Source organism: Acartia tonsa, chromosome 3 (genome assembly GCF_053477335.1).
Source record: "Acartia tonsa isolate MP-2025a chromosome 3, ASM5347733v1, whole genome shotgun sequence".
In the NCBI taxonomy this organism is placed as follows: Eukaryota; Metazoa; Arthropoda; class Copepoda; order Calanoida; family Acartiidae; genus Acartia; species Acartia tonsa.
Genome location: NC_137262.1, coordinates 13,069,411 through 13,094,986, shown reverse-complemented (window position 1 = coordinate 13,094,986; position 25,576 = coordinate 13,069,411). Strand labels below are relative to the sequence as shown.

The 25,576-nt window shown below is 33.0% G+C and overlaps 1 protein-coding gene across 2 annotated transcripts in view; it reads right to left on the bottom strand.

Moving 5' to 3' along the window:
• Positions 1-1,291: 1,291 nt before the first annotated feature.
• LOC145313354 (uncharacterized) overlaps positions 1,292-25,576 on the bottom strand; it is a 102,517-nt gene continuing 78,232 nt past the window's right edge. Inside the window, exons 1-2 of one of the 2 annotated variants that reach the window (XM_080152712.1) lie at positions 6,502-6,629; positions 1,292-4,933 (exon numbers count right to left, since the gene is read on the bottom strand). In XM_080152712.1, the coding sequence (XP_080008838.1) occupies positions 2,121-4,933; positions 6,502-6,604 (2,916 nt within the window). In that variant the 5' untranslated portion in view covers positions 6,605-6,629 and the 3' untranslated portion in view covers positions 1,292-2,120. Of the gene's footprint in view, positions 4,934-6,501; positions 6,630-25,576 lie in introns of those variants that run through there. The other variant, XM_080152714.1, reaches the window with a different exon arrangement.

The following is a 25,576-nucleotide window of genomic DNA, read 5'->3' as shown; positions in this document are numbered from 1 at the left end:
TTTGTTGAAGCGTTGCAACTCTGTAATTCCTCATGTCCGTGTGTATCGGAAACTTAATTTTATAATTTATATAAGAAATTTTTGTCATAGATTGCAATGAATTTTATATAGGAAGGTAGGGACATTTGGCTGTAAATTATTCTGGTTTCCATAGTTCAAATACTGATTGGTTAGACCACCAGTGACCAAACTTTTTAACCAATAATTAATCGTGCCTCGTCTTATCTCTAAGAATCCTCTTAACAAAATTATAACTCACTTTTTTCGTCTGCTTTGCTGTTATCTTAGTTAGAAGTTGTATATAAAAAGTATGAACTTAAATGTGGACATCCTTGTTTTTTCTAAATAAAATTAATTGTTTTGCATTTTTGAACCTAATTTTTGAGTAGTTAAAATAACAAAAAAAAATCATAATTATTTTGTGCAACGCAAAATCTGAATTTTGAAAAAAATCATGGGTAAGCTAAAATTTAGCTCAAACAGTACTAAAGAAAAGGAATCTAAATAAAGAAGATAACAAGGATGATAACATCCAAAAGTAGCGAAGCTGAAAAATTATGGATGAATATCTGGAAGAAAGAATTACAGAGTATTTAAATAAAAACATTAAAAATAACAAAACCTAGTAAGATTTATAACGTGAAAATCTAGGAATCGATTTAGCACCTAACCAATGAGCAAATCTTCATGAAACTTTGTGGGGATATGTAAACTGTAAACTTACCCAACCAATAGGCAAATCTGAATAAAACTTTGCAATATAGTTTGTAGAATATTAAAGTATTCAATCCCTGAAAATTTCAGCCGTCTATCTTGAAAAGGAGTTGAGAAAATCATGAAAACTTGAAAATGTAGGAATCTTACCCATTTTCAATCTTAAAAAAACACCAAAGAAATGATACTTTTTTTCCAGTATGGGTTCGAAACTGATTAATATTCGAAGTCTTAGAACCGTTTCTCAGACATGAAAATCATGTATTGCATCGTATTAAAGACAATTTTCTACGACAACTGAAATAAAAATCATAAGATTTAAAACCTTCGGCCAATCAGGGCAAATAAAACTTGTTTCAATCTTATAATTTTCTTAATCTTAATATTAATTTTAGACTGTCCATAATACGATGCGACAATTAACTATTCTGCAACGTATGTTGCTTTTCAACCAAATTAAGTTAATACAAATCAATAAAAACAAATATTTTTTCAACAAATTTATTAACATAGTATATCGGTAACATTGTAAAGGACTAGTGTAAGCAGACTAGAGGACAATACAAATATCAGGGAAATAAAAAGAAAGGCATTTATTATATTATGACAATAAGAAATAAAAATTGATTTTCACAAGATGTAAGAACTAGAATAAAGGAAGAATAATATTATTATGTATGATACAAGGATTGAGATTATTGGAGCGGGGTTTGTGCTGTGCAATTAGGGTTCTAATGTGATTAGGTTATTGTTTTCTATTATAATAATTAAATGGTTAAATAAATTAAAATTGCGAGCTAAATTTATTTGTGATTATGAACTATGAATTAAAAGCACCTTTCTATATAATCATGTTTGTGTATTTTTGAACAAAAAATTTTTATTATATATTATTTATGTTTATTTTTAAAATTTAAAATTTCTATTTTAAAAACTAGCACAGCACAAAAAGGAGAGTACATAAACACATTTTGCATTTATAAATAAATAAATAATGATAATTTACTTCAGGATTAATAAATAATATTAAATTATAATAAATAATGGATAAAATATAACTGGAGAGATTGTCTGAGTCCCGTCAAATCAAAACTAAAACAGAGAGATGACTGTGCAAAGCTTGACTAAGCATCACATTAAGGCAAATTCATTATTTTCACTTTGTAGGAGTCTTTTATAGGGCTGAGGAGTTTTTAATAATAATAATAATACAGGAATTTAGTTCTTTTGATAGCTTGGTTCTTGTTTATTATTTATTTAACTGTAGGGATTTGTTGTGGAGATAGGAGGTGCAGAGTTGAATTTAATCACTCTGAGGGTAATTATCAACAGATAGGTTAATGACATGTTCAGTCAATACCATGTTTTATTTGTGTTAGAATATGTGTTTGTGTGTAAGAGTAGGTTTATCTACCATACACACGGAACAACGAACGTTTAAATCCTCCTCTATGGTCTTTCTTGGGTGCTTTATAGCTAGGGAGGCCCAGGGGTGGCGCGGCCGGTACTCCATAGCCTGTGTCTGGGGGCGGCAACGGCTTTCGGCGCGGCGGGCGGGCTGATGGCGGGGGAGGAGGTGGTGGCGGCGGTCTTGGGGCTCTGGGCGCGGGGCCCTTCTGTGGAGGTTTTCCATAGTCTGCTAGGAAAGGTTCTATCCTTGGTAAATCATTAGGATCTGCTAATCCAAGGTTGATCTCTGATTTATAATATTCTGGTAAGATATCTACTATGGGTGTTGGACGGCTGTTGTATGATGCTGGGGGCGGAGGGCCATATGTAGATAGGGCAGGAGCAGCTGGGGATTCATAGCTGTTTAATGGTGAGGCAGCTGGGGAGTCATAGCTGTCAAGGGCAGGCGCTGCTGGAGAGTCATAACTGTCTAAGGCTGGAGCAGCCGGAGAGTCGTAGCTGTCAAGTGCTGGGGCAGCTGGGGAGTCATAGTTGTCCAGAGCGGGGGCAGCTGGTATGTTGTAACTGTCAAGAGCTGGAGCAGCTGGTGATTCATAGCTGTTAATGGCCGGGGCAGCTGGGGAGTCATAGCTGTCAACTGTTGGAGCAGCAGGGACGGAATAGCTGTCAACTGATGAAGCAGCAGGAGGACCATAACTTTCAATAGGATTGGCAGCGGCAGCTGGTAATCCATAGCTATCCGGCGTTGGTGCCCCATAGCTGTCAATCGCACCAGGCGCTGTGTAGCTGTCAACAGAGTTAGAGGACACTGGTGCTGGGGAATATGTTGGCAAAGGATCATCATCAACCTCAACAGTAAGATCAACAATAGGTGAACCATAATCCTGAACTGGGCTGGAGGCAGGTAGAGGTGGCGGGGCTCCATATCCTGTTTGAGGAACTTTAGGAGCTGGAGCTGGAGCAGGATTGGCTGGAACATAAATGCCTCCAGTGTAGGTAGGCAGAGGATCTTCATCAAAATCTTCAGGTGGTGGGGCTCCGTATCCAGTTTCTACCTGAGGAGGAGCACCATATCCAGTCTCGGCCTGAGGAGCAGTGGCAGCTACACTAACTGGGTCGGGTGGAGGAGCACCATAGCCTGTCTCAACTGGTGGCGGGTTATTGTAGCCAGAATCTGCTGGTTGTGGGGCACCATACAGAGCATCAGATGCCTGGGGTGGGGCACCATACAAGCTTTCAGATCCAGGAGCATTATAGCTTTGTCCACTTGAGCTAACAGCATCTCTGTTGTATGTTGGCAAAGGATCTTCATCATCATAATCAGAAATGGTGGATGTAACTTTAGCATAGTAAGGACTTTCAGCAGGTAAGGCAGCTACTACAACAGGTTCTTCTGCAGGAACAATTGGAGCTATATAGTTGGACTCTCCGCCTGGTCCAGATCCTTTGTAGGTAGGCAGGGGCTCCTCTTCATACTCATAATCATCATTGGGTGGCTCAACACCCTGGGGAGATGACAGAGCAAAGCTGTAATCTTTCTGTGGTGCTGCCGGGGGCGGACCATATTCCTCAACAGGGGCAGCTGCTGTGGTTATTTCAATAGGCTCATCATATTGAGGAGCTGGGCTGTTGTAGGAAGTTTCAGCTGGTTCATCATAATCTGGGGGTGGGGCTCCGTAACCTGTTTCAGGCTGGGGTGGAGCTGGGCTAGGTGAGGGGAAGGAGTTCCCATTTTGGGTTCTTCCTCCACGTGGCTCTTGGCGAGGCTTGTTGAATCTGTTTGGTGCTACTGGTGCAAGGATAGGCTGTGGCTCATTAAATTGTGGAAAGAAAGGTTGTCTGTGCACTGGAGCAGGAACTGGAAGCTTCGATACTGGACGTCTAATTTCATTAAACTGAGTTCTTCCGCCGCGAGGCTTGTTACTCGGCTTCACTTTATTTACTGGCGCAGGATTGGGACGTCTAGGTGGCGGCTGAGGCTGTCTGGGAGCTGGTGCTGGCTTTCTCCTGTCACTTTGTACTCTGCCCGTTCTGATATTGTTGTCGCCATTGTATTGTGGCTGAGGTGGAGCGGCCGGAGGTGGAGAATAGCTGGATATAGGCGCCGGATCAGCACTTGGGGCTCCATAGCTGTCTACAGTCGGCTCATATGAGCTGAGCGGAGCTGAAGCGGCCGAATCTGGAGCGTCGTATTCGTCATCAGCTGGCTGGGCCGCAGTTTGGGCGGCTGATTCATCAAGCTCCGTTGCAACAGGCGAGGACAGGAAGTGGGATTCATCCTCAGGCTCTGATGGTGGTGCAAAGCCTCTGACAGGTGAGGAGGCGGCCCCGGAGGTTGTGTCGCCTATACCCTCATTCAGACTATAGAAAGATTCAGTCTTGGAACAGTCAACGTTGAACCAGTACTCACAAACAAAAAATTCCTGGTTGAACAGAGTGCCGTTTGGGCACAGGAAGCTGTATGGAGAAAGGGCGCCAGATCCGTCGGCCGTGCAGATGTGGAACGGCTGACACCTGGCCTCTACATCTGCGTAGTAACCTCCCTCAATACGGCCCTCACAGCTGAAGCTGGTGGCGGGAATCTTGGAGTAGATGGGATAGTCCTCGCCTGGCGTGCCCGGTACGGCCATCCTCAACATGTCAATGCCAGACATGACGGGCATCGCGTCGGCGGCGGCTGCCACCTGGGAGGCATCCAGCTGCGAGTAACCGGGAACAAGGTCCTCGCCATAGGTAGGGATTAGGTTCTCTATAGGATCAGGATTCTGGAATGATTTGTCTCCATGCACAGGATAAACAAGGAGCAAACCTGAAATAAAAAAAAGATGATTATTAATTTGAATAGATTTTTTTTTTAATAAAACCCTATCATAATATAAAATGTACAAGGCATCATCTTTTTTATAAATTTGAATTTATACACTCATAAATTGAGTGGAAAGGCCAATATAAAAAATGTACATTTATTTTTAGTTTTAAATATAATAGAAAAAAACCCAAAAATAATAGTTTAGCAATCCTTAAATAGAAAAGGAGTTTGACTGTATGTCTGTTTGTACAAAAAAAAGCGCGCAAAGTTCATTACCACTCCCCCCCCAAAAAAAAAAATTAAACATTATAAATATATCAATATACATATATTTTGTTTTAAATTAAAAATCAGAGCAGCAAAATAACAAGTTTTTTCTTTATTAAGTTATAAATAATATTTGTTATCAAGAAAAAAAATCTACAAGAAGCATATTCTTAAATTATTGTTTTATATCCCCTGCATTAGTTTAATTACCACAATAAAGAATGTAAAAAAAAACTCGAATTCCCATGTTTGTAATATCATGTTCAATTTTTAGTTTCATAATAAAATGAATTTAGATAAAATCAAATTTGTATTTGATGAAGTTTTTTTTATGAATTTATAAAAATTTTCACACAAAACACTCACATATACACACAAACTATTAAAAGGAATTGAGATAAAAATCATTAAAAAAGATTAAGTTTTGTTAGCTCCGAAAGGCCAAAGGCCCAGGCTAACAAAACTGGTATTAATTTTATGATTTTTTCATTTCCTTTCCGCGGAAAGCTGTCTATAATACGATGCTACTAATAACTAGTGTTCATATACCTTATGATTTTTATCACTTATCCTTATAATAGTATGTGTAGAAAATTGTCCATAATACGATAATGTATATGATTTTTAGTATGGCACAGAACTGGACATAATCTAGCTGATATTGATCGCTTTCAAAGCCAAACTAGAAATTATTAAAAATTAGATGAAAATCTGAAAGAATAAAAAGAAATTATAAATATAAAAATTTAAGAAAAAATTAACAATATTTTTATAAATCAGAATTCTAATCAATGTTCCCAACTTTGACGTTAAAGAATTTACTGTCTTCTTTTGCATGGTGAACATGCATTGATGCTGTCAATATTGTAGAGTAGCTACTCTGCAACTAGTGTAGGTCCGTCAGTATAGCCACCATTTACATTATATTCCTTATTTACTCTTACTTGAAATTTGGAAATATATAAAGTAGGTGTGCTTGCATAGACGTCCCCAAACTTTGAAACCCCTCATATTAACCCCCTCAAAATTTAAAAGAATACATTAGAAGCCTGTCAAACCTTTCAAACCATTCATTTCACCCCCCTCAAAAAAAGCTATGACATCCTTGTTATAATGTATGCCTATCTATGAGATAGGATAACTTATCTAACTTTTTAGAAACTGATTTTTTTTAAAGTCAAATATACCAAAGGTAAATAGTTTATTACTGTCATTTGTTTAAGAATAAAAAAATATAATCATATTATCGATGCTACTTATAAACTTATAAATCCTTGTTTTTTTCTTCATTGCATTGCTACCTGACATAAAAAGGAACAATGGTTGGAGTTGAGAGAAAAATGTTATCGCTTGCTTTATATTCACATTTTCCTCCATCCACAGCTTGGCGTGGTGCTGAGCCATGGCTTTAAGTTTCAGACAGGGATTCCAGGGATAGGTCAATAGGCATGGATAGATAGATATTAGATCAATGTCCACTTAGATACATTATAGGGATAATTAATATTGAAAGTTAAGCCTGAATGAGAAAAAGCTTGCAATTTTTTTAAGCCTTCAAAGTAAGGTCATATTTTTACAGGATATTAAAGTCTAAAGGTTAATGAATAAATCATTATCCTCTATCAAAAATATTGTGCCGTTATTATGTCGACAATTTAGACTGTTGGTATGTCAATTTAATTTCAGCCATAACCACTTTTTTATTAAAGCCATATGGTAGTAGATATAAACATTACATTAAAATGCAAATCTATAGAATGCTAACAATTTTGACAGAGTAGAGGCATCATAAACAAAGTTTTGAGAGAGTTAATATTGCCCTATCCCTGTTTCCCTGATCTTTACTGGATTGATTTGCACCCATGAATTACGAGTCGAGGCCTGCTGCCAATTTTCTACACAGGAATGTTTACAGCGAATTTTTTATCAGGAAAAGACACACAACATATCTTTAAATTCATTGGTAGGGCAAGTTGATTTTTCAACATAAAAAACTTAAAATTTGAGTAAAAATTCATTTTTTGTTTCTAATTCTAACAATATTTTAATTACCAGAATGCCTTAACTGTAAAACTTTACTTTCCTCACTCTGTATATACGTCTGTTTGTAACTATTTAACTTTAATTATAACTAATGATCCCTTCAGCCACTTTTTAAAACTTTAATCTAGCCACTTGGGGTAACTATAGGCCTTAAAAGCTTTTATATTTCACTTGACCTAACCTAACATCAAAACAAACATAGAAAAAAAATAAGACAAGGGTATATTTTGAAAGCTGCTGTAAAGAGAATCTAGAGAAATTTTGCAAAAACTTGAAGGAAATATTTGAGTTTTGACTTTAAAATCGGCGCGTAAAATTTGAAAAAACCCACATGCCCTGTAGAAAATGTGTATTCATAGCAGAGCTCACATATCACCATATTTATTCAGACAACTATATCACAAACTTTTAACTAGGCAAGAACAGATGGAATGGTAACTAGTGCCAAGTCTATGTAACATGGCGAGCAGCTAGAAATCTGTCCATACACAAATATAATCAGTTTAGATTTATATAACTTGGCTTCATATTATTTGAGAACCATTTTGATTTGTATGTTATATGTGGATATATACATTTACAATAACTTACTGAAACTGTGCAAACTTTTTGCTTTACTCTCTCATTCAATCTCCCTCCCCCCCTCTCTCTCTCTCTCTTTATCTATCTATCACCTCTTTTTTTCTCCTTCCTAACTCAATCAATGTACGTCCCTTTTTTGTCCGACTGCGGTAGCCACGTAAATAATAGATTTATTAACTATTATTTATCGCTAAAAATCATTGATAAAACTATTATTATTATCTCATTTCGTTTCGTGATTTTTTTCATGGTTTTCAATATATTTTTTCTATATTTTTTCATTTTTTTCCAATTTTTTCAAAAACTTTGTATAAAAAAATCTTCGAGCTGAAAAACATTAAAAAAAAATCCTCCAATAAAAACAATAATCTTTCTAATGCTCCGTGTAGAAATATTTTATTATACTATGTCTATTACCAAAACATAGTTTGTATAATTAATTGCTTTTGGACCCTTACTTGGAACATAAAATTAAAGTGGCAAAATTGCATTGGTATGTGATAATATCATTTTATAATGTACTGTTATGTGTATTCAATATTGTACTAAAAGTAATTATTTTATTAAAAAGAATCATTTTAATATATCAATCAATTAAGCAAAATATTACCATAACTAAATAAATAATTTACCCAGTAATATAACGCTATTGTAATAATTGCATTGTGACAATAGATATCAAATTATATAAAGAAGTTTCATTGTGGTTTTAGTCTATTTTGTTTTTAGGTTCAAGGATTAAGATGTTTTTAGACTATTTGATGCCCTAGTTTTATCCCTTTGAGTAAAGTGCACCTTGAGGCTAGTTGCGCATCTGCCAGTTTGTTAATAAACTAACATATAAAAAGGAATATTTTTAAGGGAATCATCCGAACGACTCTCTAGACCCCTTTCAAATACATTAAAAAATATTTTTAAAAAAGATATGCATATTTTTGTTCTATCTATCAATCTTTCTTTCTTTCTCAGGCTAAAATATGTATATTGTGTATAAATACATTGAAACATCCATATAATGGTCCCTAATTTTAGCTTCTCAACTTATCCAATATTTTAAAGCGAAGCTTTTTTATATTTGTGGTCAATTCGGCCATAATGGGTAGATCTGCTTTAAGCATTTTAAAATGGTCAATCGATTGAATAGTGTGCACTATAATTCCTGTAATAATTAGGTAAAAATTACTGCAATAATTACCAGAAATTCCAAACTTATGTTTAAATCTTTTTAGGGGTCTATTTTTGGAATTGTGATTCCAACGAGGACTAAGTATAATTGTAGAAATTTAGCATCTTTAATCTAAGTCTAAAAATTTATGCTAAGCAATTATGAGAATAACTTATAATTAGCATTCTTTTCCCCTAAAATTATAAGCAATCTCATTCTGTGCTTGTTTATGTTCATTTGTTACACGTTTTCTTGGATGTCATCATCCTGGTTTAACTAGCCTTTTCAACGGTTAGTGCATCTTTTTTTCCAACTGTAGGCTGTTCACAGTTCAGCCTAGGGCTACAATGCAAATCTATAACTAAGGTTAACACGAAAATGGCATGAAAGGATTGTAAAAATGTTCTATGTGTTTTTAAACATGCTATTACTCTTAAAAACGAGGAAAATTAAAAAAAAACACTAATGTAAGTTATAAGTAAAAATGAAATATAATTTTTATTGCAAATCTATTCTCAATAATTTTTAATATACAAAAAAGTAATATAAATATAATATCTTAATCTTTAATTCATAATTGAGACATGACTATGATGTACTGTCAGTTCCGACCATCTCTAGTGGTAAAAAATGTTCAATTTTGTAGTGTAAGTGGGGGGCAAATAGTTGATAATAACTTTATATCAGGATTTTCTTTCAAAGTGCATTTTGCATTTTTAATCCTTCCACTTGGCCATGTCCCTAATAGGCTCCCCCCCCCCCCTTGGGGTCAGGCCAAATTTATCAAGACAAACTTTGGTGGAACCAGGGATCTAAAGGGATAAGACAATGTCCAATATATTGATATACATCCCCAGTGATGAACCAACCCATCGAAATTCAATAAAAGTTGTTTAGCCCGAATAAGGAAATGTTATTATAAAACTTTGGGGACTAGTGCAATAAACAGCCCAATGTCCCCTCCCTTCCTGGGTGGAACGCATTCCTGGGCCCTCTAATTAGTTTGTAAGCTAAGGCATAAATACACAAATTATTAGAGAAAAGAGTTTATTAAGATACAAATTTTCACTTTTGATAGCGCTTTAAATAAAAACTAGTTAATACCCCCCTGGCATCTAGGGGCTCTGTATTTAAAGGGGAATGAAAAGAAAGAAAAATATAAAATAAGAAAAAAAAACATCCCAAGACTTAAATATGAAAATAAATTAGCCCTAAATCATCACAGGACCTATGCAAAGCTTACATATAAAAGAGAACCCAATTGGTTCAATGGTTATTGAAATCTTAAGCTTCACTCTAAGAAAACCTAGCTGCTTTATATAATAGGATTATTGATGTCAATTATGAAAAAAATTATATCGAAATGAGTTTGTGGTTGTATTCTACTAGAATTTTAATTTAATTATATAACGCTATTCTTGTGATGTCAAAGAACTTAAGTCCTCTGCTAATAAGTTTTACTAAGAAATCAGTGACAAACATTGAAATTAACTCAGAAAGTTTCGTTTAAAAAGTAAAAGATTATGTTTTTTTTTCTTAGATACATATTGAAACTGCCTATAAGTATATACTTGTATAGTACACATTTGTATAGTATGCATAAGTAATAGCGGAATTTTAACCAAAACAAGGACATTTAAATTCTAAAGAAAAAATCGTTAACAGAAATTAACTTTATCTACTATAGATCAGGGTTAGATTTGTTAATGTGATATAAATCTTAATTACTATAGTAGTAAGTTAATCAATAAGTGTATGTTTATATATTATATATGTTTGCATTAATAAACAGCTAGACCGATCTGCTATTATTGGTCCTTAGCAGGTTTGTTGCCATTTGGAAGATTTATAGACCCGACAATAAAATTGCACATTCTAAAACTTTTCTCCTTTTTTATAAAAAAAAAATAGTTGAAAAGACTAGAAGTAAAGTATCAATGTTGCGCAAGTTTAAGAGAAGTCATACTCCTTTAAAAAAAAGAATGTAATTACGCAGTGGGATCTCTCATTAAATTGTAAGGTGTAGAAAAGGCCTGAAAGTTGTTGCAGGGCCTTCTTCTACCCCCTTTGCTTATCACGGATAGAACTAATAATAAGGAAAAATTGTTCTAATGATTATAAAACTAAATATATATACAACTACAGATAAAGCATATTGAACATAAAATTAGTAGCTAAAGGTCTGATTTATACCTTAAACTAATACAAGTTATATTTTTTGCTTAGTCCATATAGTGTAGATTTACTAATGAATACAGGGAAAATTCAATGAAAGATTAATCTTCCCACCTCAATAAAAATTCATCTCGAGAAGGCAAGTTGAAAAATCTTCAATTTTCCAATTATTGTAATCATTGGATTGCCTAACCCTCTAATTTTTGTAATCTATTAAAATCCTTAATATTCAAAGCTATACTAAAAACTTTGAAAATATTTAGACTTTTTCGACTAATGAATATCCATACCCCTGTTCACTGCAAAAAGTGCATTGTGTCCTAAGATTGGGGCCTAAGTATCTGAATATTACAATTTGATGATCACATGAGAGTGCTAGGGAGTATAGCTACTTCTTAGTTCACTTTGTCCAGTTGTCTGTATGCTAAATTGTTTCACCAGCGGAAGAAAACTTGTGATACCTAATTTACTTAATCTTTTATATTATAACATACAAAAACTTATTTATTGTAGAAAGTTTTAAAAGAAAGAATCAAAGATTTTTTCTCCAATAACATACCATAGAGAAAGTTTTATATAGTTTTAATCGGAAATCTTGGCCTTAGCTACCCTATAAAAAATATTGTTATTCTTGTTAACAAAATAGTCAAAGGGGAAGCCTGAGAAAAGGGAAAAACAATGGCTGTTTTTTTCTTTTAATAGTTTCCTAAACACAAGTACAAGGAGAAGGGGGCGTCAAGCAAATAGTATATTTAGTCTTTATAGTTGGGTGGATGAAAATATTTCTCCTACCTTAATCTAATAATGCTAATTCAATCATCATCGTGGCAATTTGGATTCATATAGATCTGACTTAGTTTTTGACATAAGGGATATTTCTTTGTGTGGGTGACAAACTTCTCTTGAGGGTGATTGATCTTCCTTTCCCCGAAATAGATAGATATGACCAGAATGAAGCTTCAAATTAATAGAAAACTAAACATATGTAGTGGTTCGTTCGATGTAGACTGTTTTGTATTAGGATTTTAAAACTCCATTCCTTTTGATTTTAAAATAGTGTTCTTGGAAATTAATAAAAGGAGAACAGTATTTATTTCATGCTCTTCACTAATACATGTAAGTGTGTGTGTGTGTGTGTGTCCGTGTGTTAAATGCAGATGCACATGTGCTTTTTAACGTGGTAATTTTTCAATTCCTATATTATAGAGAGATAGGATGGTTCTTGTATTTGTTTAATATCCCTTCTCTTGTGCTCGGTGTATCCAATGAAAGCTTCATGTGCTTACTTTGATTATACACATTTGCAAACATAAACTTAATCCCAGGATTGCAGAGATATGTCAGTGGAAGGTGTATTAATCGTTTCCAAATTAAAATAAAGATAAATTTTTTTCAATAAATTTTAAAATGCATGAATGTTTCTGTGCTTGACTAGGCACCGCCAAATCTCCATTTACCTATTCCTGTATCTACGACCAATATAAATACACACAAATGCCTAAAATACTAAAAGCTCTTTAAAGTTTTGCCTATAATTAAACAATATCTTAAATATCTAATTTAATGAAACAATGACTTTTTCCTTTTAAGTATGAAAAAAAATAAAAAACATTATTTTTAGAATTTCTAGAAAAAAAATATTAGATTTGAGTTTTTTGCCAATCTTCTGGCTTTGACAAAAAGATAAGAATTATAAGTTAAATTTGAGAGATTAATAAAAAGAACATAATTTAAAAGCGATAAATACAAAATAAAGTAGCTCCACCACCATCATGTTGACCAAAAATAGTTTATGAATCAATTGATGAAAAAAAGCTCTCACAATAACATTAAAATATCTTCATTTGTGGCTAACAGTAAGAAAGGGAAACTAGTAAAGTCTTTTTTTATATGAAAATTTGTAAGCTAAGATTTTACATTTTCATCAGAGGCATACAGTGACATGTAAATAAATTCCCTCTTAAACGTGTAAACTTGTTCTTCTACTTGTTAGCTTAAAAATGTAAGTGGATAAGATTGAATCACGTATGGGTGGAACAAAGTAACATTCTTCAAACTTTTTCTTAAATAATTATAATTTTCAAAAGACTTATTATTCAAATTCTTGCCTTATACGAAATGCGGGGGAAAATTTATGTTTCTAAAACAGTACATTTTGTCCAAATAATGATATTTTTATTCTATAGAAATGTTGGATGAAAATTTAAAATACTTGCATAAACAATGCATTTCATAAAATTTTACACCAGAGTGTCCTATAAATCATTTTAACTATAGGAAACAGAGATTATTGAAAAATAATTATAATTTAAGAATCATTTTACTTCTTAATACATTTCTAAATATGTATTAAAACGCAAGTGTTACTTTAATACAAGTATTTATTAAGAAGATTTTTTTTGTTTAAATTGCTTCTAGGGCACTCGGAGGCCATTGAAAGGAGGGGATGGGTTTGACTCCCCACATTTTATTCTTAGAGTTGAAACGTTTAGAGGAAAACTATATATATATGTATATTATTTTTTTTTTTTGGGGGGGGGGAAGAATTCTTCATGGGACCATTCCTCTTGGGGAATGACATTTACCCCCTTAAAATATGGCTAATAACATGACCAGGACCAATAGTAAGCCTTTTCAATATTATTGAGCCATCTGCGAGCAGTCTACGAGATCTTTACCTTACATTTTAATTACCTCGTATGGGCGGGATTGCAGCCAAGGACCTTATCGACTTGATGTACTGTCCAGGTCCTGGTCCAGCAATCCAGGATAACTAAGGATGACTGTTACGCACCCTTCTATGTCCAAACACCCAAGGATATTAGGTTAAGTAACATCCGAGATCTTACTGGACACCCACATAATTATTTTATCGCAGCTTGTTCCTATTGACCCTTTGCTCTAACGGAACATATTTGGCATTGACTGACCTCCTATAGGCCACACAGGAATGAAGGCCTTTCTGAATAATATTGAGCCATCAGTTCAGAAGTCTACGAGGTCTTACTGGACACACACATAATTATTTTATCCCAACTTGTCCCTATTGACCCTTTGCTCTAACGGAACATATTTGGCATTGACTGACCTCCTATAGGCCACACAGGAATAAAGGCAGATAGGCTGCTCTTATATTATTTTTTATTTAGTAGTTAAATGATTGTCTGTATTTGAGTTATATTATTCAGATGACTAGGCAGGTCTACGTGCTTTTAGGAAAGTTTTATATTGGTTAATTCCTCTGGGGAAAATGTAGATATCAACTGTCCCTCCCCCCCCATTAATGGGCTGTGGTTGCTACCAAAAGTATTAGAATACTTTTCAAGTTGACAAAAACTTGACTTTTTTTTTGTAATTGTCGTTTAATTTTAAGAAACTTAATATGATTTTTTTACTGGACAATTTATACCTCAAATCCTGCCACCCCCAAAAAAACAGTCGTGAACATTCTATTCTTGTATTTAACGCCTCTGTTTTAATCTGAGGCGGAGAATGGGGGGAGGGGGATTATGCAAAATATTTGCACGAGCGGAAGTACATTTTATTTGAGGAGGAGGGGGGGGGGGGGCTAGTTAACAATTTGCAGTGTTGGCATGCCAGGGTTTGGTCTATTATTCGTTTTTGTCAGGCCAAAAAACCGTTACAGAAAAGTAAAACAATTTTGTTAAAGGAAATACTGACAAATTTTTTAAGACATTATCAGGCATTTTGCTTCTTTACGGACATTCTGGCTAAAAAAAATGAAACAAACGAAGAAAATTTGAACACTTGCATTTTAAGTTTTTCAAAATAGAGCAATTTGATAGACCCTATAAAAATCTACAAACAATCAAATTCAAATACAAACACATATATACAAATACCTTTTGGTCATTGCAGGAATACAGAGATATGTCAATGGATAATATATTCATTTTAAAAAATATTTAAATTTACGAAATTTAAAAGTAGAAAATATTAATTCCTAAATACGTTAAATACTTCCAGTTAACACACCCCCAAAATCACTTGTAAAGATAGATAGCTTTTACTTGAATTGGGATTGTTTGAATCCTCCCCCCAACTCCTATCCCTTTATCCCTGGTGTACATAGTGTTCATGCCAAAACATCTTGAGAATATCACATCTCATGCTCTAAAAAAAGCTTGTCCAATTTTTTTTCAATCTCCCCTTTTTTTAATCTCATGCTTTGAGTTCAAATTAAAGAATGTACTTATTGGGGTTAGGTTATATTTGGTTCTGGGCAGCCCCGAAGGCATCTGCTCCTTAATTTTTAAGCCCTCACAGGGATTATGCACAGGGAAAAATCCAATCTCCCCCTAATCCTTATTTCAAATTAGGAACTTTGTCGGAAAGCAACATAATTTGTTTCGTTATCATGCACCTAACATAGTAACAGCAATAAAAGTATATTTTATTACTTGATGTGCTAGGCAGAGCCATTATGTCCATTCTTTATGAATAGTTGCATATGATTGTGCACGACCAAGTGATAACCTGGCTAATTTTTTTCATGCCTTGCCGAGCCGTATATATATCTATGTACATATTGCTCACAATTTTAGACAATTTCCATTTGTGGGGATTTAGGCTAAAAAATAATCCCCCTTTTTTTTTTTTTTAGGTCTGATATCAAACATGATAAGGTCAATATTCCTGCTTCCCATATATCATATTTACAAAGTAGAACAATGTATTGGTGTCCATCCGTATGAAGCTTCATTAGATTCTAATAACCACTAGACCAATTAGTTTATATTTTTCAGGTAATGTACCTATTTACGTATTATAAAAAGGTTTTGTGTCCGGCTGAAGGAAAGTAAAGATCACCCCCTTCAAAATAAATTTCATGTCATAGTATTCAAATGGTTCTATGCAGGTTTAGAGAATTGTTAAAAGGAGGGATGGGAAAGGGCCTTCAACGTTCTAAAACTAGGAAAATGCCCAAATTTGCATGACCACTTGAAGACCATTATGGGGAGTCAATGTTGCACCACTATTGTTTTACAACAGAATATTCAGTGACAAAGGGATGGGTTAATAAAGGATAAATTTACTTAACCCTTTACAGTCGGGCCCCTTGCCGCACCTTAATCAGTCGGGGGGGGGGGGCGTTCAACGCCCCCCCTTATTATCTCAGTTCCAATTAGAGCTAGAGGGCTAAATTTTTTTGTGCAAGTCCCCTGTTTGATAATGAATTTCCGACCTTTTATAAGTCTAAGTCAATTTTCGCTTCCTTCACCCTTTTATTTAACAACCTTTGTTTTTAGGTCCTTTTTTACTTAAAAATTTCAAACGGCTGTAATTTTCTTATTTTTGAAGCCAGGAGAAAAATTTTTTTCCAGAAAATGTTTATCTTTATGTAAATTTTACATTAGAAATATCAAAATATAAATTTCAGCGGCCGCAGCTGTACTTGGCAGCTGCCAGCCGCCGCAGTCGGCGGTCGGCAGGAAAACGGCGGCGGATCAACGCCCCCCCCCCGACCGTTAAGGGTTAATTGAGTTATCCGAAGGAAGCTTTATACAGGTCACAGAATGGTTTAGGGCAATTTTATGCCCTCCTACAAATGCTAATGCACCCCAACGAAATCTTTATAACGGAATAGCATAAATCTAAATCATATTTTTTTAAGTTTATCAATTATGGTTGCAGAAAAATTGCTTCCAAGTAAGCTATCCCTGTATTCCTGAGTATTCGAAAGAAGCAAATCATTGAAACTTTAATCATATAGGTTAGGACACAATAGATGCATTTTTAAGAACCCGGTATTAGTGTCTTAGAAATTATCTTAGTGACGTAACTAAAAACGAGGGATTAGAGGGGAGGTGGGAAAGGTAACCCCTAAAAAAGAGATGGATAATAGAGGTGATTGATAATTGATAATTGATAAAGAAAATGTAGGAAATAATTTATACTCTCTGTACTTTCTACCATAGATTAATTAATTTGTATTTTCTAGACAAGGATAACAACATCCATAAAAACGAAGCACAAAAATCAGAAGGTAGAACAAACGCACAATAGCTAGAGTGTCAGAACTTAATAAGCAGAATATTAATTTTGAAGTCTAAATGAAATTGCACATAAATTTGTTGCAAAATTGCGTAAATATAGCATACAGTAAAAGGACATACTTCCGTGCAAAATTTGAAATCAATAGTATAATTCTAATATGTCTAATAAATGTTGTCAAAAAAAGGTTGAAAAAAGTCCGCATATTTGATTAAATTTTTCTTAAAATCCGCATATTATGTTGATATAAACTATAATATATTATCACTAGCAGTAACATCACTAGAAGCTTTTAGGGTGGTAAGGGGGAAAGTTCATTCTTCCAATTTTCAATTTAAGTTTTAAAACAAAAAAGTAAAATTGCGGAGATGGTACTTTTTTTCTAGGTGTTATTTTTTTTGGAGAGTGGAGAGCCCTCTTCCTAAATAGTTATAAACTTCTCTATACCTATAATAAGCTTCACTGTAAAGAAGAACCCTTTAGGTTCAGCGGTTAACAAGATCCGTTGCTACAGTCAAAAAAAGCTTAGCTTACTAATTTATATAATAGGATATAATAAAGTCTCTTTATTTGTTTGTTTGTCTTTTCCTTTTAAAATCTAGAAAAATAAATTGGTTTATTAAATTGGACTCTCTCCTCCTCAAGTGCCCCAAGAGGCCTCTAAGGCGTAGCCGCTAGTAATAGGATACAGTAACAAAATGCTAATCCTTATATCAAAGTAAAAGAATGTTTGTGTGTGTGTGTCTATTTATATGGAAGGATCTTCCTAACTAATATGCTTCTCCTTTGCAGGGACATAGGTCATAGGTCGTGGGAAGGTTTATAACTATTTTAGGATAGGGTACCTGCACCCTCACGCGCTTAGAAAAAAAACCACCAACATTTTTTAAATTTTTTTCTTTTAAAACTAAATTGTCCTTTTAAGTATATCTGTCAGACAGACAGACAATAAATATATGGAGCAGATCTGTATAAATATAAGGTATCTTGACTAAAACTTACAGCTGGCTATCTAAAAAAGCAGTCGTGAAAATAACATTTCTCCAACAATAAGGTTTTTTAAGCATGACCGACAGTCAGACAGACAAAATAATGTATAGAGTAGATGCAGGGGGGGGGGAAGGGGTGATTACTTGAGGGCACCCTCAAATTTTGGAAGTCGTTAAGTAGATGCACATATATCTTGGGTATAGTCCCTTTCATGACAATGCCTCTTAAGGGACGTTTCTTGGTATTTTCACAGTAGATTTTATCCTATTTCTAGCCACTGCGGGGGGAGGGGGCTCTATCCATGCGGGGCCATTTTCCTAACCCTGCAGGGCAATCACCTAACCTAACCTAAAATAATCCATCAAAAGCTACTGTAAAAAAAATACATTAAAACACCTCTTAAAAGACCTTTTCACTTAAAATTTCAGTTGTCTTTCTTCAATAGCAGCCAAAAAACACACAAAGCATGTTTTAAATGGACGTACTGACTTTCTGTTAACAATGATAGAGTTGCTTTCTAAATTATACCTAACTGTCATAGGAATCATCATGAAGAGTTTGAAATTGATAGGATAATTCTAACATGTCTTGTTTAATAATCTAAAATCAATTAATAATTTTATCTAATTTCAATTTCAATTTATCTATGAAATAAATGTAAAGCTGTACAGGTTAAGGCTACTATCTGACTCAATACATTTCTTTTTCTCCTCTTTTTAGCAACCGAATGAAAGTAATTCTTTTCAATTCCAGATAATTATAAGAATTGGTAACATTTGCTTAGATATTTATTTTATAAAAACATAGCAAAAAAATAATAACCGTATTATAATACAGGTATTAAATATTTATATACAAACAATAAAATTGAATATGAATAAAAATTAAGGATAGATCAATCAAATAATAATTATGTACAGTGTCAAAGGACTAAACAATCTTGTGAGAGGTAATATAACTTATGCATTTTAAAAAGATATTTGTTAAATAGACTGATTATTTAAAGACATATTTGTTAAATATGTTGCTCTACTGGATATCATTACCCTTGTTAGAATGTACCATTCATAAAGAAGGTTATTTTTTAATGGCAAAACTGTTTAAGCTAGCTTTTTTAACAATTACGTTCAAATTCCGTTAAATTTATTGATATAAATAATCTAATAATTGATTGTTTTGTTTTTATTCGTAATTGTCTTTTTTATATATACATTATTATGCTTAATTAAAAATTTCTGATAAACATCTCATTATATTTAAAGAAAAATTAGCTGTCTCTAAATTTAATATAGAAATAAAATTATTATGGAAAATCAATTGATTCTTCATGGTAACAGTTATAAGTTATAAAATAAAGACGAATTTATAGATGTAATCTTGAAAAGATAGCTTTAATTTAAAATGATAAATATGCGTTATTTTTACCAAAAACTAGACAAACCCCTTTTTTGTTGTTGTTGATAGCAATATCTTATTTCTTTACTCTCGTTTATATATAGTTTTAACCTAATATCTTTTGATTTAATTGTTATTGGTTTGAAATTTTGACTAAAAAGCTGGCTTAAAAAATAGCTCATATGTGATAAAATATATAGCATTTTGCGCTAACTTATGAGATGTTTATACAATAAGTATAATTATAAAAGCAAATATTTGAAAATTATTTAAAATCATTCAATGTTTAATGTAAGATTAAGCCAATTATTAATCACGAAATTACATATAGTTTTTTTATTATTTTGCTAAATAATCTATAAAATATTTACACATTGTAAGTCAACTCTTGAGTTATGTAAGAAGTACAATATCAGATGATAGATCTTGTTTCAATTTTGAAAGATAATTTTATAAAAAAAATAAAAAAAAGTTGATTTTGTTTTTTAAAAGTGAGCAAAAATAATGTAGAATTTTTAGAAATATTTTTAATATTTTTTAAAAGCACAAAAAACCTTGATTTCAGGCCTATATTAACAATTCTTAAAAATCCTAGTAGTATCGACACATCCTATTTTTTTTACGTCACTAAGATAATTTCTAAGACACTAATACCGGGTTCATTTTTAAAGCGCAGCAATTCTTTAATTTACTTGACATAACTTCAGTCGGTCTATGATCATGCTTGTTATGTAATGTGATGAAAAATTGTGCTTAAGAAAAATAAGAAAAACATAACTCCATCTAATTTTTTTTTATATACAATAATGGCTTAAGGCGTTTTAATTTTTATGGTATGATAAATCTTAATGGACATTTTTGACCTTGTAAGGTTATTGTACTTGCATATAAGTGCACATTTTGTATAATTCAAATGTGCTGTTTGTTAAAAATAAGAGTTATTCTTCTGTAATGGTTATTTCTAATGTGTCCTTAGTATATGGGGGGGGGGGGGAGGAATTTTAAATGTAGTATTGTTCTGCAAATAGCTGTGCTAGCAGAGATAAAATAACTCAAGACAGATTAGGTTAGCTGGTGTCATGCGGGGATAGCTTCTCTGAAAACATTTATGGTAGTCACAGAAGTAAGAGTATAGCAGTATGGTATATATATAAAGCTGGTTTTCTGCTATTGTTTCAAATCTAAACTAATTTTTTGGTCTACCTAAAGGATAGTTCATTAACTTTCAAGGAAATGAATTTCAATTGCACCTGCAAAAAAATCCATCAAAAACATTTTGATAATTGAAAAGGAGAAATGAAAAATTGAGTGCTAATTGCAATCATGTAAAAAGGTCAATTGTTGCTCAGAAAATGCATTGATTCATTTCGTTCTGCTTTTTATATTCTCAAAGTGGCAGGATGGAGGGGTGAGGGGAGGGAGATTGGCTCGGGGTGCTGTGCTAATTAATTAATTAAATGAAAAGAAATTCGCACGCATCATGTGTACAATTAAATGAAAAGACGTGACTACAAAATTGCAAAATAGTTGCAATAAAATAAAACAACAAGCAAAACAATAAACATTATCGAATAAGTAGGGAAAGTGGCCGGTGTAGTGCAATCCATGAAATTGAACACTTTTTTATGCTTAGTCCCAATGGAGTGCACTAACCCAACGGGCTTGTAACTTATGTGCCCTAACCTTGCGGGGCTACCATTTACACATAATCTCAGATAACCTGACCTAAAGTAAACATGATATAATTGGCTTTCATTCTCAGGGTATAATTTTTTATCAATATTTCTTAAAACCAATAAAAAATCGGGAAAGATATTTATCTCAAAATTGCTTTATTACACTCTAAATTTGAATTAATAGAACACAAAGACAAATCAAATGGAAAACAATTATTGTCTTCTGGTGTGAATTCTTTGATTTTCCTAAATCCTATCTATTACTGCGTAATCTTTGGTGAAGTTTTAATTAATATTTCCTAAATTTTGTAATTTTGTAGTCTATGGCGTTATATTCTTCAAAGTGTCCTATCTAGAACTGTTTAATCTATGGTGTAATGCTAATAAGAAGAACCTCAGTTGACTTTTAAGAGCTGTAAGATGTTGGCATGGCCTGTTTACGACCTCTCTGCTATACACACATGCTATACACACATACACGTAGTAAATAGTTTAAAGTAACATTTTTATTCAAATACTACATCAACAGTTTATATTTAAAAGTATGACAACATCTATAAGAAACGAACCCAAAAAATATGAATGGTACATACATGTATTTCTAGAAAGTAAAAAAAATCACAAACTCTTTTAAACGAAAACAATTATTGGTCTGTTGTAAAATGACCAAAGATCTACGGGCCACGAATGTAATTTTATGCTCAATTTTTCTAGGAATCATATAATTTGATGCTCAATTATAAACAGAATCTACACAGAAAATTTCAGCCGTCTATCTTAGAGAGCAGCCGTCAAATTTACGTTTCTCCCATTCTCATTCTTATATGCTGACGGCCATTTCAAATTATAGAGAAGTTTCTTTACTAATACTTGTTTCTAGGCACAGTATATTTAATGTTTTTTACTTATATCCGCGGAAAGTTGTTTATAATACGATGCGAGAAATAACTATTCATAGTATTTTTTGTAGTTTTCCTCTATCAATAACAACTATCTCATTTTGTCCCCAAAATAATAACATACCATCACGGACAACTAGTTAACCAGAAAACATACAAAAATAACAATTTCAATTTTTGTTGCATGAACTGAGAACGTAATTTTTTGCATCCATATCTACCCATCCCTTTTAAAGCTACTTAACCGCAAAAGTCCATTGTGTACGGTGCCCCCCCCCCTTTCTATCTAATGCAATTTTGACAAAATAATAATATTTGGAAAAAAAGAAAAAAATTCTAAAATCAGTACCTTTATTTTTAATCTTGGAAAAAAATGTAAAAGGATTTAATTTAAAATTGTAGTGACACAATAAATGCAGTTAAGACATTAGACAAATTTTCATTTGTCCCCGGGCTACCCAAGGGCTATAGGGGTTACAATTCAATAAATGCCTTGGGGACCCTCTTACTGCTTCAGGATGACTTAAAAAAACCTTTTTTTGTTTCATTCTTTTTTGTATTATAACCAGAATAGAGTTTTTTTTTTACTTTTTGGTGTTTGTATGTATTATATACTAAACTAAAATTGTTTTAAACTTTGCCAGGACCTTCATGAGAAGCTTAATTGTAAAGGAGAACCATATCGGGCTATATCATAGACATCCAGTTACTTTGTTGTAAGGATAAAAATATACTTTGATTGCTTACGAACTCTAAAGGCACTTCACTGAAAAGATCACAATTTTCAGAGCTTTTTAGATATGATGGGCTAGGTTTTCATATAACTGCTTAAAAATAATGAAAATTTTTCAATTATATTTTAGATTTTTTTTTAGTCCAATGTTGACAGAATGACGAAAACCAAAATTGAATGCACCATTTTGAGGACATCAAAAAATCTAATTTGTTGGTTAGAATTGACCCTAAGGCTGACATCATACAGTTGGGATTTATAAAGACTTTGTGATAATTATAAATAGAATAGTTGGTACAATTTTATTTTTAAATAATCAAAATTTTAAGTTTTTAGTATAATATAAACCCAATTAAACAAAAATTTCCGAAGTTCGAATTTAAAAAGTTTTATATAACACAACTTTCAGATTTAGTTACTTGGCTCGTTTTATTTAAATGGAGTATAAGACACTTAACCTGAAAAGCCCAACTCAATCGAACCTTCATTTTTTCAAGATACATTATATAAGATTCCCTATTGATACATTTCACAGGATTAACAATAAGTCCTTGCTAGTCCTAACTGTGCTGGCTTCATTACAGTCTCTTTTGTCAACTCAAGATTAACAATAAGTCCTTGCTAGTCCTAACTGTGCTGGCTTCATTACAGTCTCTTTTGTCAACACAAGATTAACAATAAGTCCTTGCTAGTCCTAACTGTGCTGGCTTCATTACAGTCTCTTTTGTCAACTCAAGATTAACAATAAGTCCTTGCTAGTCCTAACTGTGCTGGCTTCATTACAGTCTCTTTTGTCAACACAAGATTTACAATAAGTCCTTGCTAGTCCTAACTGTGCTGGCTTCATTACAGTCTCTTTTGTCAACACAAGATTTACAATAAGTCCTTGCTAGTCCTAACTGTGCTGGCTTCATTACAGTCTCTTTTGTCAACACAAGATTGGAATCGTGAAGTAATTTGAAAATGAGGAGTTTGTGGTTAGGTGTGACACACGTTGTTCTTCATGTAGTAGTATTTCAATAAATAATATTTTATATTTTATTTAATAGGTATTATACATAATTTTTTGTTTTGAATTATAGAGCTCAGCAACGGCTAAACTGATTGTGTTCATCTTTCTAAATAAGCTTACTATCAATCCTGTGATTATTTCAGCTATATAATGTAGTAGTTGATTATTCAGGTCACAAGAATGGGAACCTTTCACAATATACGTCTAAGGGTGGGGTTAGAGGGGTGTTTACCCCCCTCAAAATAAAAAAATACAGTATCTTAACCCCTACCCAATCCTATTAAACCACCTAATATTACTCCTTGAAAATAAAAAGCTTGGACGTCCCTGCCCCTCACAAAAAATCAAATTTTGTTTCAAATGGATCCAGAACCCAAAAGATAGAAATCCCATTTTTATAAATGTAATAAAATGATTAAATCTAAAAAAAACCTGAAAGATATTTTCTTGTATTCATTCGAATCCAGTGGATAGGAACCGGTTCTCATCCATACGAAAAAACTATGTCTAGCATCGTATTATATCCAGCTTTCTACGAATATAAAAATGTACAATCATAAGATTAAAACCAGTTTTTTTAGCCCGTGCCTACGGCACCTAGGGGCTAAAAAACTGGTTTTAATCCTATAATTGTACATTCTATATCCGCGGAAAGCCGTTTATAATACGATGCGAGAAATAATTATTCAAAAATCAAATGTTTAGGATTTATTATAGTAGAGGAAATGATATTCAAATATTCGTGAGTGTTTCAATCTTCTATAAAGGTATATTTATCATTTTTGGGAATGGACAGACTAAAAAAACTATAGAGAAGCTCCGCTACAAGGGAAAGGAAATGGAAGGGGGAAGTGTTTCCAAATTTTAATTACATGATCATGGAATTGATAGGACATTGTTGAGTCTAAGCTCTGTGGCCAACCAGGAGAACATGCCAAAAAATGTTCAGATTCCTGTGAGTCCATGTCTTAAAATCAACTAAAGAATTAACCCTTACATTTCAAAAAACCAAACTCATTTTATTGGCTATTCTACTTTAAACAATTAATATAATATATTATAAAAAACAGCAACGAAAGAGGAGATCATTGATTGCAAAATGAATCTTCCCCAAAAACTTAATTAACTCGTTCTACCATCGAATAGCTTAAAATCGTTGGGAAAAAAAAATTAGAGCAGATTTAAATTTGGCAAAGTTACATTCAGTTTGAAATTTTCATCTAAAAAGAAGAAATTCTTAACAATACTAATTTAGGGGAGGGGTGGAGATATTTATTGTTCATTGATCTATCCCTATATCCTTTATTAATAGAACCCAAAGTTTTATATTTGTGACCTGGACTAAGAATAGACATGCAAACAGCAGGGATAAAGGTTTCTTTTCTTGTGTAGATTGTTGTGTATGGAGTATGACCTATACAATACATGCATACATCAACCAGACACACAAAAATACCTTATCCACATAACAGTGGATTTTAAACTATTCAGCTATTTATGGATAACATGTCTAATTTAAAACATTTACTTCAAGTATGGCTTCAAACCTGATTGATATCCGATAATTTAGAACCGGTTTTCAGTCTTACTGAAAAATCATGTAGAGCATTGTATTACAGACAATTTTTCACGAATATTAAAATAAAAATCACAAAACTGGTTTAAATCTTAAAATTCTTTATTTTTATATC